The sequence below is a fragment of the Bos indicus x Bos taurus genome, chromosome 25 (genome assembly GCF_003369695.1).
Source record: "Bos indicus x Bos taurus breed Angus x Brahman F1 hybrid chromosome 25, Bos_hybrid_MaternalHap_v2.0, whole genome shotgun sequence".
NCBI lineage: Eukaryota > Metazoa > Chordata > Mammalia > Artiodactyla > Bovidae > Bos > Bos indicus x Bos taurus.
The window spans coordinates 9,874,199-9,887,978 of record NC_040100.1 but is presented as its reverse complement, the minus strand read 5'-3'; the positions used below and the strand labels follow the sequence as shown (position 1 = coordinate 9,887,978).

Below are 13,780 nucleotides of genomic sequence, written 5' to 3'. Positions count from 1 at the left end.
GAAGGCTTTTGGGATTCAGTCCTCGTAAAAAGAGACTTTTTAAAACTTTTCCTGTTAAATCTATTTATTAATTAATTTGTTTATCAGTATGTTTATAAAATGGCTTTAGCTGACGGGACCATCGGGGCACCCCAGCCCCCAGTGGCTCCTAGGGCTTTGCTCAAGATGGTATGGTTAGGGGGATTCCCTGGTGGCCTGGTGGTTAGGATTCGGTGTTTTCACTGCAGAGACCCAGGTTCAGGCCCTCGTCGGGGGACCATGCTACTTGTCACATGGCAAGGCTAAAAACACCAAAAGAAAAAAATAGATGGCAGGGTGGCATCTCACAATACTGTCCCTGGGAAGTCCCCTGTGGCCAGTTCCAGGCCCCGTAGGATTTCAGAATTGAGCTGGGACTCTTGGCTCTGGTGGGGCTGTGATTCCTCTGGCGGTCCTGGAGCTGAGAAGTCTCTTCCAACACCCCGGGTAACAGGTGGAAGCCCGAAATCAGAGCCTTTTTTTTAAAGCCTTTCCTCCCGCTCCACCTCCCAAGCCCCTTCCCTTCTCTGGGAGGCAGCCTGCCTCTCCAGCCAGCCTAGCGGAGGACTGGCCCTTCTCAGGCAGCAGGGCCAATGGGCTCCCTAGGCTGTGGTTGCCATGACGACCGGAGCTGGGCAGGTAGGAGCTTGGGTGAGGCCACCAGAGCCGTCCTGCACAGCCTCCCTCGGGCATCATCATGATCCTGAGAGCCCCCTTAACTCCCCAGGCTCCAGGCCCCTGTTCTTAGCCCCTGCGCCAATTGGGGACCTGGCCCTTCTTCCCATGCAGTGCCCGCACAGAGCATGAGAGTCTGTGTATAAGGCAGACCTGGGTTTGAACTCTGGCTCTGTTATTCCTTAAGTGATCTTGGTTAAGTCACCAGTCCCTCAGAGCTCTGGTTTGTCACATGAATGGGGTGAAATAACAGTCTTGGTCCAGGGTCAGTTTGAACAGACAGCCGCGATGCACAGAGAGTTCCAAGGCTGCCTGTCCGTGCAGCTGCACACACGTGTGCCATGTCCCATGCATAGCCTCCCCGGGTGCTCTCTCTGCAGGACGGGCGGGGTAGGTTGGTCTTCACAAGCTAGTCAAGGAGACTCCAGGATCACTGGCCCCCTGACCCTACCCCACCGTGTCCCTGGTGGGGCCCCCCCGCAGGATCCCCAGGCTCTCAGGAGGGACCTGGGTGACGGGTCTAATGGAAGCAGGGAGAGAAATCTTGGGCCCTCGATCCTGTCTTCTCCTGGGCTCCCTCCCCTCCACCCCCAGCCCCCCCCCCCCAACCCGGAGATTCCTGGGAACCCAGTTTGAAAACCATAGGACCCATTCCACCTGGATAAGGTGATAGCAGGACCTGGCACCTGGAAGGGTCATGAGAACCAGAAACAACAGAATCGCTGCCAAGTACTCATCACTTCACAGCTGGGGACTGAGGCCCCGCGCAGATAAACCCCAGGGCCCCCACCCTACTGAGCTGCCCAGCATGTCCAGACTCCTCTGAAGGTCTTCCCTGCTCAGTCCTCCCAGGAGGGACAGAGGAGGCCAGTCTCTCGTCCTCTTCTGACAGATGAGGGCGCTGGGGTCCAGAAGGCGGGCTGGCCAGGGTCGCACAGCTGGGGCCCATCAGTCACAGGCCGGGCCTCCGTGTCCCCCTCCAGAACTGCCCTCTTCGGAACACCTGAGCGTGGCCGACGCCACCTGGCTGGCCCTCAATGTGGTGTCTGGCGGCGGCAGCTTCTCCAGCTCCCAGCCCATTGGCGTGACCAAGATCGCCAAGTCGGTCATCGCCCCACTGGCCGATCAGAACATCTCGGTGTTCATGCTTTCCACCTACCAGACGGACTTCATCCTGGTAAGCTGTGACGCAGGCACCCCCACCGATGTGAACCGCAAAGTCTTTGCCCCCACCCCCATTTCATGGTCTGCTCAGAGAAAGGTCAAGGGGACCTTGGGGTCATCAGTCCAGTGTCACATGGCCCGGGCTAGGCTCTGGCTCCATCCACTACCTGCCCTTCGAGTGGACCCTGTTTGGTTTGAACTGGATACCAGATGTGTCTGTGGGACACCCTCACAGCTAGATTTCTGGCTCCCCAATCCCACAGCACTTCCTCCAGGGGAGTAGGCGTTTTTGATCAGAGTTGTTGAGTTGCTAAATCATGTGTGACACTTTGCAACCCCAGGCTTCCTTGTCCTTCATTATTTCCCGGAGTTTACTCAGACTCATGTCCACTGAGTCGGTGATGCCATCCAACCATCTCATCCTCTGCTGCCCCCTTACTCCTTCTGCCCTCAGTCTTGCCCAGCATCAGGGTCTTTTCCAGTGAGTCGGCTCTTCACATGAGGTGGCCAGAGTATTGGAGCTTCAGCTTCAGCATCAGGCCTTCCCATGAACATTCATGGTTGATTTCCTTTAGGGTGAACTGGTTTGATCTCGCTGTCCAGTCACAGAGCTGACAGTAATTCCTGGCCACTGTGTTATTTGTGCTCTTCTCCCGTGGGGGCGTGGCCACCCTGGAGGGCATGGCCGGCGGGGGCAGGTTCGGCACCGCATTCTAAAGGGAGGGGGGTGTGGACCCACACGTCCCGGCCCTCGGTGGAGCATCTTCTCCCCTCTGGTCCTCCCTCTGTCCCTGGAGAGTCACGTGCCCCTGGTCCCAGGTCCCTGGTCCCTGGTCCCACATGCCCCTGTCTCAACCAGGACAGTGGGAGGCCGGGAGGGGGACACTAGTTCTGGGCACAGAATTTCAGAGTAAAGGGGCCGGTGCCCCCAGCCCCACTCCATCCGGGGATCATGGTACACTCACTTCATGGACTCCTCGTCCCCAGGTGCGTGAGCGGGACCTGCCCTTCGTCACCCACACCTTGTCATCAGAGTTCACCATCCTGCGGGTCGTCAATGGCGAGACGGTGGCGGCTGAGAACCTCGGCATCACCAACGGCTTTGTGAAGCCCAAGATGGGTGAGTTGAGGGCGGGGAGAGTTGTGCAGAGAAACTTCAGGAAATGACCAGGTCCTGCCCCAGGGCACCCCCATTCTCAGAGCCTCGGCTGAGGGCCTGGCATCACACGGATCAACAGTCCTCAGGGTCTCCAAAGGGCGATGAATGTGGACACAGCCAGAAATGGCCAGGGGCCACGGCTGACCCAGCCCAGGGTGTCAGTGTGGGCCTCTCAGAGGCAGTGACTCTCAGGCTGAAACACTTACAGCACAAGTAGGAGCTAATAAGATAGGTGGTGAAGTTTGGGAAGGGCTTTCCAGGCAGATGCATGGCACATGCAAAGGCCCAGGGGTCTGGCGGGGTGAGCCCAGAGAATTAGGAGAGCTGCAAGGGCTGCTGGGAGCTGCAGAAGTGACTGGGGCCGGATCTCAGAGCCTGCCATCGGGCCTCCCAGAGCAGCTGCTGGCTGACCGCCCCCGCCGCCCCCAGGCCCCTTGCCGCCTCCTCTCCTCCTGCCCTCAGCACCCCCTGTATTTGTGCTCCCACAGTCCAGAGGCCCGTCATCCACCCACTGTCCAGCCCAAGCAACAGGTTCTGTGTCACCAGCCTGGACCCCGACACGCTGCCCACCGTTGCCACACTCCTCATGGACGTCATGTTTTACTCCAACGGGTAGGGCCCCCTCGGGGGTGAGGGGCTGCAGGGTGGGCCAAGGAGACACGAATCTGCCTACAAGCCCCAGTCTGAGGGGAGGCACAGGCCTGCCCTGGGAGCTAGCCTGAGAAGAGAGACATGACTCTACCCCAAATCCCATTTCTTAAAGGGGAGAATTGATTCATTGCAAACCCCAAAACTTGTTGAAACCCCAGGCCCACATGTAGATGTTATGAACACTCCAGGGTCCCCTGAGCTCCTGGACAAGCCCAGTCATTTGAAAAGCCAGGAACTCAGGTTTTTTTCATTTGGTGGATGACAACTTTGCATTTTTCCTCAGGGCAGATTTTAAGTTTTGGCCAACACCAAGTGGGGTGGGATCAGGGGCCAGCAAGCTGGCAGTGACCACAGACTGTCCCCTGAGATGTTGGCAGAGAAACCCTGCCAGGAATGGATAAGTATAGCCCATGCAGAGGGCCAGCTGGGTCTTCAACACTGTGAAGTGCGGTGCTCACCCCTGTGAATGCCGTGGAGTCACCTACATCTCAGGTGTGGAGACCAATTAGGGGGCAGTGGCTCAGAGTCCCCCAGCAAGGCGGGGTCAGAGCCAGGATTTGGTCGTGCCTCCCCGGACACCCCACAGCTGACAGGCAGGGCAGGTGGGCCAGGTGAGGGTCAGGGTGCAGTGGGTCCCTCACTCCACCCCTCACCATCTCCCCCGGCCCCCAGAGTGAAGGACCCCCTGGTGTCCGGCGATGACTGCGACCACATCCGCTTCTTCTCCTTCTCTCTCATCGAGGGCTACATCTCCCTGGTGATGGACGTGCAGACCCAGCAGAGGTGAGCCAGGCCCCGGGTGGAGGCTGACAATGGGCCCGTCACCCACTTGGTCCTAACAAGTCCCCGCCCCAGCCCTTCATTGCAGGTGAGCAACTCCAGCTTACAGATGACAGGCCTCTCAGAGACGAAGGCCCGAGTCACCCAGCACTGTCCAGTGCTCTTTGTTCCCCCACCCCATCCTCCAATCTGGAGCTGAGGAGGGGTACCCTGACCAGCCGGAGCAAAGGGGGCAGTTGTTCCCAAAGCCCAATCCCAGCTTTGCCTACCTGCCCCCCACCCCCCCACCCCTGGAGGAGGGAATGTGCGGAGCGTGTGGACTGAGGGCTTGGAGGGTCCTGGGGGCCCCTGAGTTCCAGTCCAGCATAAATGCCCCAGCGACAGGGAGCATTCCAGGGAGAGCTGGCGGGGGGAGCACTCAGCATCTAGGGTTGACGTCTCTCGCTCCCTTTTAAGGTTTCCTAGTAATCTGTTGTTCACGAGCGCATCTGGGGAGCTCTGGAAGATGGTGCGGATTGGAGGACAGCCCCTGGGATTTGGTGAGCCCCTGGGGTTCGACACTGCTTTATGTGTAGTAGTGGGTATCTGTTCATCCCACACTCCTTCTAGTTTATCCCCCCCTGACCCCCTTTCCCCTTTGGCAATCATGTTTGTTTGCTGTGTCTGTGAGCCTATTTCTGTTTTGTGAGTGAGTTCAGTTTTTTGCAGGGCAGGGCCTGGGCTGGGTCTTTGTTGCTGTGTATGGGCTTTCTCTAGCTGCATTGAGTCGGGGTTACTGTCTAGTTTTGGGGCTCGGGCTTCGCACCGTGGCGGTTTCTCTCATTGCAGAGCGTGGGCTCTGGGCGCTGGGGCTTCAGTAGTACAGCTCGTGGGCTCAGGAGTTGTGGCGCACAGGCTTACTTGCCCGTTGGTACGTGGGATCTTCCCAGAGCAGGGATCAAACCCGTGTCCCCTGCATTGGCAGGTGGATCCTTAACCGCTGGACCACAGGGAAGTCTGTGTATTAGTTCACTTGTATCATGTTTTACATTTGACATATAAGCGCTATCATATGGTACTTGTCTCTCCTGATCTTCTTCTTAGTCTGATCATCTCTAGGTCCGCCCACGTTGCTGCTGCAAATGGCATCATTTCATTTTTTTTGTGAGACTGAGCAGTATTCCGTCGCATATTCCGATGTATTCCGTAGTATCCCAATGTACCACATCTTCTTCATCCATTCATCTGTCAGTGGACACTTCGGTTGTTTCTATGTCCTGGCTGCTATGAACATGGGGACACATGTTTCTTTTCAAATTAGAGTTTTGTCCACATATATGTCCCAGAGTGGGATTGCTGGATCACGTGATAATTCTGCTTTTAGTTTTCTGCGGAACCTCCATATCTGTTTTCCACAGTGACTGCACCAACCTACATTCTCACCATCAGTTATAGGAAGGTTCCCTTTTTCCCCCACCTTCCCCAGAATTTGTTATTTGTAGACTTTTAAATGATGCCCATTCTGACTGGGGTGAGAGGCGGTACGTCATTGTCACGTTATATACATTTCTCTAATAATTAGCCATGCGTATCAGCTTCTCCTTTTATTCCCAGATTTGGTTTAGAGTTTACCAAAGCACACCAGTATAATAACATTACAGAAAAAAGAAAGGATGAAGGGAGAATTCAGGTGGGCTAGTGAGTGAAACTCGAATCATCTTAGCATCTGTAGACGCTGTGTTCCGCTTTGAGTGGCCTCATGGGCAGGCACCAGGGGTCCTGGCATTTGGCATATAAGAAGCAGCAATGGGACCTACCTTCCTGGAATGTGGAGGGTTTTAACGCTAGGCTAATAGCTATAAATAGCCATGCAAGGCTTCTCTACTGGCTCAGTAGTATAGAATCCACCTGCCAGTGCAGGAGACACAGGTTCGATCCCTGATCTGGTAGGATCCCACATGCCGCGGAGCAACTAAGCCCACGCCCTGCAACTATGAAGCCTGCTCTCTAGAGCATGGGGGTGTCAACTGCTGAAGCCCACGCGCCCTAGAGCCCATGCTCTGCAACAAGAGAAGCCACAGCAATGAGAAGCCCACGCACCACAACGGGAGGGTAGCCCCCATTTGCTGCACCTAGAGCAGAGCCCATGCGGCCATGAAGACCCAGCACGGCCAAAAGTAAATTAATTAAAAATAGCCCCGCGAGAAAAACAACTTTTTGAGAATCGGAAAGATTCTAGATTGGCAGATGTCATATGCTTTTGACCATGGTTTGCAGGAAATGTGTTTTCCATCACAGCCCAGCACACACACACCCTAACAACTCTACGCTTTCACAAAACTGCACTCACAGCCGTGCTGTCCGAGCTCCTTGCCCTTCCCTTTGCTGTTGTCTTTTGTTGCTGTTGTTAGTTTTATTTACTTATTTTTGGCTGCCCTGGGTCAGTGTTGCTGCCCGAGCGCTTTCTCTAGCTGCAGCGAGTAGGGGCTACTTTCTCGTCGCAGTGTACAGGCTTCCTGATGCGGTAGCTTCCCTGGCTGCGGAGCACAGGCTCAAGGCCAGCGAGTAGGGGCTACTCTCTCGTCGCAGCGTACAGGCATCGCGTTGCGGTGGCTTCCCTGGCTGCAGAGCATAGGCTCAAGGCCTTCACTCATTGCAGTATGAGGGCTTCATTGCCCTGCAACATGTGGAGTCTTCTCAGACCAGGGGTCAAGCCTGGGTCCCCTTCGTTGGCAGGCGGATTCTTAACCACCGGACCACCAGAGAAGTCCCCTGTTGTCGCTTAATAAAGCGCTAGTCGCCAGCCTTCTAAATTCATGTCCCAAACGGTCACCAGCCACTGTTTGAAAGGCACCATTCTAGACCCTCATCTCCCTCCCGCCTTATTTTATAGAAATAAAAACGAATGTGTCTGTAGTTTAAGAATCTTAGGACACAACCAGTCTCCACCACGTAGCAGGACAGTCAGTCATCTGGAGTGCAGGCACGGGGCCTGTACGACCACCTCCAGCCAGGAGCCCCGGGAGACCAGGCAGAAAAGCAGGAGCTCAAGAGACCTGTCGGGGAACGGCCGAGGCTGCACTGGGTGACGCGGCAGGGGGAGGGCTGAGCCTGGTCCCCGCCTCTGTCCCCAGATGAGTGCGGCATCGTGGCCCAGATCTCCGAGCCCTTGGCTGCCGCAGACATCCCCGCCTACTACATCAGCACCTTCAAGTTCGACCACGCACTGGTGAGTGTCGGGCCCCCACCCCGGGGCAGGGGAGGCCCCGTCCGGCGGCTCCCAGATGTTTACTTCCCACCCCTTGCAGGTACCGGAAGAAAACATCAACGGCGTCATCAGCGCCCTGAAAGTCAGCCAAGCAGAGAAGCACTAGAAGGGCCTCTTCCGCTCCTCCCCATCCACCCCGCCCAGGCCTGGGCCCAGCCCCACCCTGAAGACTCTTCTTGCAGTATTTCTCAACAGACTGGAAAACCGGCCCCGGGGCCCCCAGAGGTGGAGTCTCTAGGAGACGCCCCCGATGACTGACCCCGCCAGGCCTGGGACCCAAGCCAAGGCCTCCCCATGCCCTCCTCCTGGCTTCCTGGAGCCCCCAGACCCTCCAGAGAGCACCCCCCCTTCTCCTCCCCCACCCTCACCCCAGAAAATGATGTCCAGGGCTGAGGGAGCTTGTCCGCTGACCCACCTTCTTGTCCAGCCTCACCCACGGCCGAGGGCAAACGCCGAAGGAAGTTGGTGCCTCCTACGGGACACTGGGGTACCGATTGTCATGTCATCTTGGGGGGCTTGCCGAGCAGGGCCGAGTTCATGGAGCCGGGGAAGGCCCTTGCGAGGGCGGGGGCTCTGGACCCTGTGGTCGCTGGTCTCTGGTCCCATCGGCTCTGGGCTGGTCCCTGCAGAGTGGAGGCCAGTGGGCAGCCCTCTAGTCCTGTGCTGGTGAGGCTCTAAGGGAACACGGGTGGGGCCCTGAGCTGGGCGGAGGACCCCGGCCACCCAGAACCTTCCTTGGCTGCCAACCATAGGGCCTGTACCCCGACTCCAAGCAAGACTGCCAAGGGGGCCCTGTCCAGACCCTCCCCACCACAAGCACTCATCCTGGGGGTTGAGGGGGTGGTTCCCAGGAGACCCACCAGCCTAGGGCAACAGCTCCTATCCCCTCTGCTTTCCCTGGACTCTCCTGGGGCCGGCAGAGCCTCGGTTTTCCCCAAGTAGGGGCGTCCCCAGCATTCTGAGCTGGGGTTTTCTTAGGTCACCCCCACCTCCCCAGCAATCAACGAGACCAGCAGAGGGCTCCCCCGTCATCCTGCCCTCCTCTCTCCCTGCCCCGCTTGTGGGGGAACGTGGAAGGCCCCTGCCCCCAACTCGCCCGCCCGCCCGCCCCTCTGTCCAGGGACTGTGGCGTTCATGAGTACTTGACCTGGGAGGCAGCTTATCTGAGCCTTAATAGAGAAAACCGTTCCTTGTTGTAGTCTCCTATTTAATGTATTTGTTACCCAGGCTGCGGCTGGCAGTAGTTTCAGGGGACAGGGCCTGCTGATGCTGTCGGGACCCAAAGTGTGACATCGCTTGGTGTGACATCCTGTGGCTCCAGGGACAAGCCTGAGAACTGGAGCTGCCACCAGGGGCCTTGGCTTTCCCTTCAGAGCAGGAAGCTGGGAGCAGAGGTCAGTTATGATCCAGGGGTCCCCAGGGGCACCCCACACAGAGCTGCCAAGGCAGAGTGGTTCTAAGCCTCAGAGGAAGGTTTCGACGGGCTGCGGGGAGACGGACAGCCAGGTGGCAGAGCAGCCCCCGCCCCGGAGAGCAGGGCGACCCCCTGCCTCCTCCAGCTGATGGTGTTGTCCGTGTCGTCCCTGAGAAGCTGGGAGGAGAAGGGCCATTCTCTTGACTGGGTGAGGCCCCACCCTGCCCCTTCTCCAGGCCACGTGGGACCCTCTGAGCCCGGGAAACCCACCCGGTGTTGGAGGTGTGTCTCTGAATCCTTACAGATGTTCAGAGCCCAAGCACTGATTCGGAACCCTTTTTTTTTTTGGAAGTCATTTTGCACAAAACTCCAGAACAACCAAAACATGTCAATTGTTTGCTGGTTCCAAAACTGGGGTGACCACGTGGGCAGGGCAGCCTCTCAAGTCCCGAGCATCCTCTGTGCCTAGAAGGCCTTGATTTTTCTGTGGCGTGCCCTCCAGACCCCTCCCTGTCAGCCCCCTCCCCGTGTCGCTCCCCCACCTCTCCTCCCCGCCGAGCAAGTGTGTCGGCCCCGTGACCCCAAGAAACGTGTGATTTCCCCCAGACCCCCTAGGACGTATATTGTACACACATATAAATACCTGTGTTTTATGTTGATATAGATATATACTGTAAATAGCATATATACTTGAGCAATATATATGTTAATATATACCGTGTGAGCGTGCACACGCGTGTGTGCTGTATGTGTGGGCGTGAGGGCCTCCGCCCCGCTGTGTCTGCCGTGCACACGGGCACGTTTTGAGCCACCGTGTAATTTTAATTCAAGTATATAGGCAATACGATGATCAGAGGAGCCGGCTGGCTGCCTCGGCCCTGACTTGAGAGAAGAATTAGACCAGCATCCGAGAGCAGAGCCCCAGAGTGGGGGTTGAGGGTCCCTCCTCCCTCCTCCCCGAGTTGCCTTTGAAAGCTGGGGTTCAGCCCCTTCAGTTCTGTTTCCAAGGCCCCTGGACGCCCCTTGTTTTATTCTGGGGACAGGGCTGTAAAGGGGAAGAGCGTTTGGGAAGGAACAGCCCCTTCGCCACTGCTCAGCCCAGGTCTGCTTCCCCGCCGCCAGCACCTCCGTCACCTGATTTCCTTCACCTGCAAGGTTAGAAGCCACAGGTTCTTTCCTCAGGTCTCCTCCTAGGGACTGGCCCCGGGTAACTGAGAAAGATGGAAGCCCTGGACGTTGTTTCCTTGAGGGGTTGGTGCAAAGACTTGGCTCTCCCGGTTACACTGGTGTGTCCAACCCACGGGCCGGGAGCCGACACCCTGGGAGCCCCGCCCTGTTCCCCACCCCTCCCCGTCCTCTTGCCATGTGGGGAGGCCGGAGCATCCTCGGTGTCCACGTGCCCGTGAGCCAGCGGCTTGATGTGCAGCACCCTGGGGGAAGAGAAAGTGATACCCCACTGGCTGGCTGCCCCCAGGGGTCTCCAGACCCACAGGGAGGTGGCCCAAAGGGGCCCTGTTGAGCTGAGACACTCTTGGCTCTGGCTCACTGAGCATGGAGCCCTGGAGCTGCCACCAGGGTCCCCCGTGTGTCTCAAGTGTGCGCTGTTCCTTGGTAAGAAGAGCTCAAGCCGTCTCACCTCCCCCCTCACTCCTCGCCTGCGTCATCCGTGAACACAGAGTGAGAGGTTAAGGTAGGGAGAGTGAGGGAGATGGGGAGTGGAGACCGCTGCTTCGCCTCCACCCCCCATTATGAAAATCTGCCCCTTTGGTTCAACACTCAACTTGGGCTCCCCTGGCTCCTAAGAAACCCCTTTCTGCCTCAGCCCCAGTCCTGGCCCAGCAGAGACTCAGCAGTCCTCACTTGACACCCCCTGTCTCCACGGGGGTCTCCAAAGCCCCCTAGTAAGTGGTGCCCTCCCCACTGCCCTCCGTCCAGAGCACCCATCCAAGCAGGAGAGGCTCACAGCCCTCCCTTCCCCAAGATTCAGGGGTCCCAGAGCCCCCCAAGCACCAGCATTCTCCCCCTCCCGTCAGCTCCAGGCCCCAGGCCCCCGGTGGGGAGAGAGGGACCGGGTGACCTGGAGCTGGCCACTGTGACCTCCCCATTCAGGCAGTGCAGCCTTGGTGACCAGAGTAGTGTGTCCAGACCCCTCGGAGGTGACAGAGGAGGAGGCCTCAGAGCTTGGGACAGGAGGCTCCAGGGAGACGGGAAGGGCCAGCCCCTGACCCCAAGCCAAGGGCACCATTTGCCTGATGGTCGAAGATGAACCTGCCCAGCCGCCACCAGCGCCTTCGGCCACAGTTCCCAGCCACCCGGGGCCACCTTTCTGAGTCCCTGGATCTGGATGTGGGCACTACTAGGGCCCGTCCCAGCCCCAGCTTAGAGTGGGGACCGCCCAGGGGGTGGCTGACGAGGGTGTCTTGCCACTTTGCTGAGTGAAAGTGGTGGGGCATAGAAAGGAGGCGCCCCGGTGTGTCTGCCCCGCCAGGGCTGGGGATAGTCAACCTGCCAGTCATGGCCACCATGGAGTTGGTGGTTGGCTTGGCAACCAGAGCTCGGGGGAGGACGACGGGGTCTCCCAACAGTGGAAAGACAGGGGCTTTGGCTTTTCAGGTTTCCTGGATACTGTGCTGAGGCAAGGGCGAGGCTGGAGCGGGCAGTAGCCCTCTATTCAGAGAGGCTGTCTAGGAGGGGAGCAACCAAGATGGCGGATGGTGGCCAGCCCAGCAGAGGGCAGACTTGGGAAGAGTGGCCGGGACTTGTGAGGGGAGTTGAGCCCTGGTATAGCTAGATACCTTTTCTTACACTCCAGTTTCCTTTTCATTTTTCAAATTAGAGGCAGCAAAAGGACTCTCTTCCATAGACCAAGGGAGAAAGCTGTGGGGTGGGCTATGGCCTTCAGCTTTGAAACCCAAACCCTCCAAGAAAGCCTGTTTTCTTGGGAGGGGAGGATGGGAGCTGTGGGCTGAGGCAGCCTCTGTCCTTGGAGCTGAAGGCCTCAGAGTGGCCTGGAATGGAGGTAGAAGCCTGTGGCCTGGCCTGTGGCTTCCAAGGGCACCCTGGTTGGTGACGGGGCTTGTGGCTCTTGCTTCTCGGTCGGGCAGGCTGAGAGTGGGAAGTGTTGGGCATCAGAGCAGAGTTCTGGGCACACGTGTGTGTGTAAAAGTGCATGTAAGTGTGAACATGTGCTGTGCATATGGGAGCACACGCCTGCAGAGCCCAAATTAGAGCAAAAGGACTGACTCGTTCAGCAGTTCAAGGCCTCGGTATATTCTTACTGTGGGCCACATGCAGAATTGAAGGGGTGGGGATGGCAGGCCTTGAACTCCCCTTGACTTTGTTAAAACCGCTCTGGGGAGGAGGCGGGCTTCCCCGGTGCCCCAGACAGCAGTGTGCCTGCAGCACGGGAGACCCGGTTTCGATCCCTGGATTGGGAAGTTTCCCTGGAGGAGGAAATGGCAACCCACTCCAGGATTCTTGCCTGGAGAACTCCATGGACAGAGAAGCCTGGTGGGCTACAGTCCATGAGGTGGCAGTCAGATATGACCGAACTACTAACAGTGGGGAGAGGTCAGAGGTGTCCCCATGGGGCTCTGCTCCGCCCTGCAGAGGCCCAGTGGTCTGTGCAGCCAGCCCCAAGGGCTAGACCTGCCCAGCAGACTCCTCAGAAGCAGCCAGCCCTGAAGACAGTATTTACAAGGAGAGGTTCTAGGGGCCAGTGCCCCCTTGCCTACTGGGGCTGATCCACAGAGAGCGTCCCAAAAAGTTGAAGGCCAGAGGGTGGGGGTGAGGAGCTTGTGGAAAACACGCCAAATTCAGGTCCCAGGGCAGAGGCCAAGCCTCGTGCATCTTCCTGTCCACTGCTTCAGCTTATCTGTTCAGAAAATGATCCAGGGAGAGCTGGGCAGCATTGGCTCCAAAACTGGGGGTGGAGCGGAGGGGCTAACGGCAAACAAAACCCCAGCCCACCTCTTGCTCTTTGCCAAAATCGTTTCCGTTATCCCGAGATGGGGGTGAGTGGATGTTGGCTGCACAGCGGGGTTCAGAGAGGCCGCTGTCCTGCCCAGGGCCTTGCCTTGGGGGTCTGACACGCCCCGGGTCACCAGCAGTACCAGTGGCACTTATATCTATCTGTCCCACGTTCTGGGCGCGGGGAGAACGGAGCAGCCCTGCCCAGGGCCCTCACACTTTCTTTCTTGAAGAAACACAAAACCCTCGAGATTCATGTACTGTATGACGGAGAGAAAAAAAGTACCTAATGTTCCCCCAAAAAAGACAGTATATTTTGTACTTTGTAAAGTGTTCATTAAAATGGAAGAAAAAACAAATGATGTTGGCTAACGGCTGTCTGATTTCATGCTGATCCAGGGCCAAGTCTCCTCCCTCCCTTCTCTGTACCGTGGTTGGGGGAACACCGGCCTGGAGCTGCAAGGAGGCAAAACAAGAATATGAGAGGAAATCGCCCTGAGAGCAAGAAGGGTTGTCTTAATGCTTTGTCACAAGTTGCCCCCAAAGCCTAAGGCTTTAAAACAATCCATTTGTGTGTCTTGGTTTCTGTGGTTTGGAATTTGGGAGCAGTTTGGGCTCAGAGTCTCAGGAGGCTGCAGGCATCTGAGAGCCTCTACTGGGACCAGAGGGTCCGTTTCTAAGGTGCTCCCCTCCACATGGCTGG

At 57.5% G+C, this 13,780-nt stretch overlaps 1 protein-coding gene across 1 annotated transcript in view; it reads left to right on the top strand.

The window, feature by feature from the left end:
- Nucleotides 1-13,439, top strand: part of CASTOR2 (cytosolic arginine sensor for mTORC1 subunit 2) — a 54,423-nt gene extending 40,984 nt beyond the window's left edge. Inside the window, exons 3-9 of the mRNA XM_027528216.1 lie at nt 1,677-1,870; nt 2,845-2,977; nt 3,505-3,628; nt 4,340-4,450; nt 4,904-4,986; nt 7,561-7,655; nt 7,735-13,439. Coding sequence (XP_027384017.1) covers nt 1,677-1,870; nt 2,845-2,977; nt 3,505-3,628; nt 4,340-4,450; nt 4,904-4,986; nt 7,561-7,655; nt 7,735-7,800 — 806 coding nt within the window. The 3' untranslated portion in view covers nt 7,801-13,439. The remainder of the gene's footprint in view (nt 1-1,676; nt 1,871-2,844; nt 2,978-3,504; nt 3,629-4,339; nt 4,451-4,903; nt 4,987-7,560; nt 7,656-7,734) is intronic.
- The last annotated feature ends 341 nt before the right edge of the window (nt 13,440-13,780 follow it).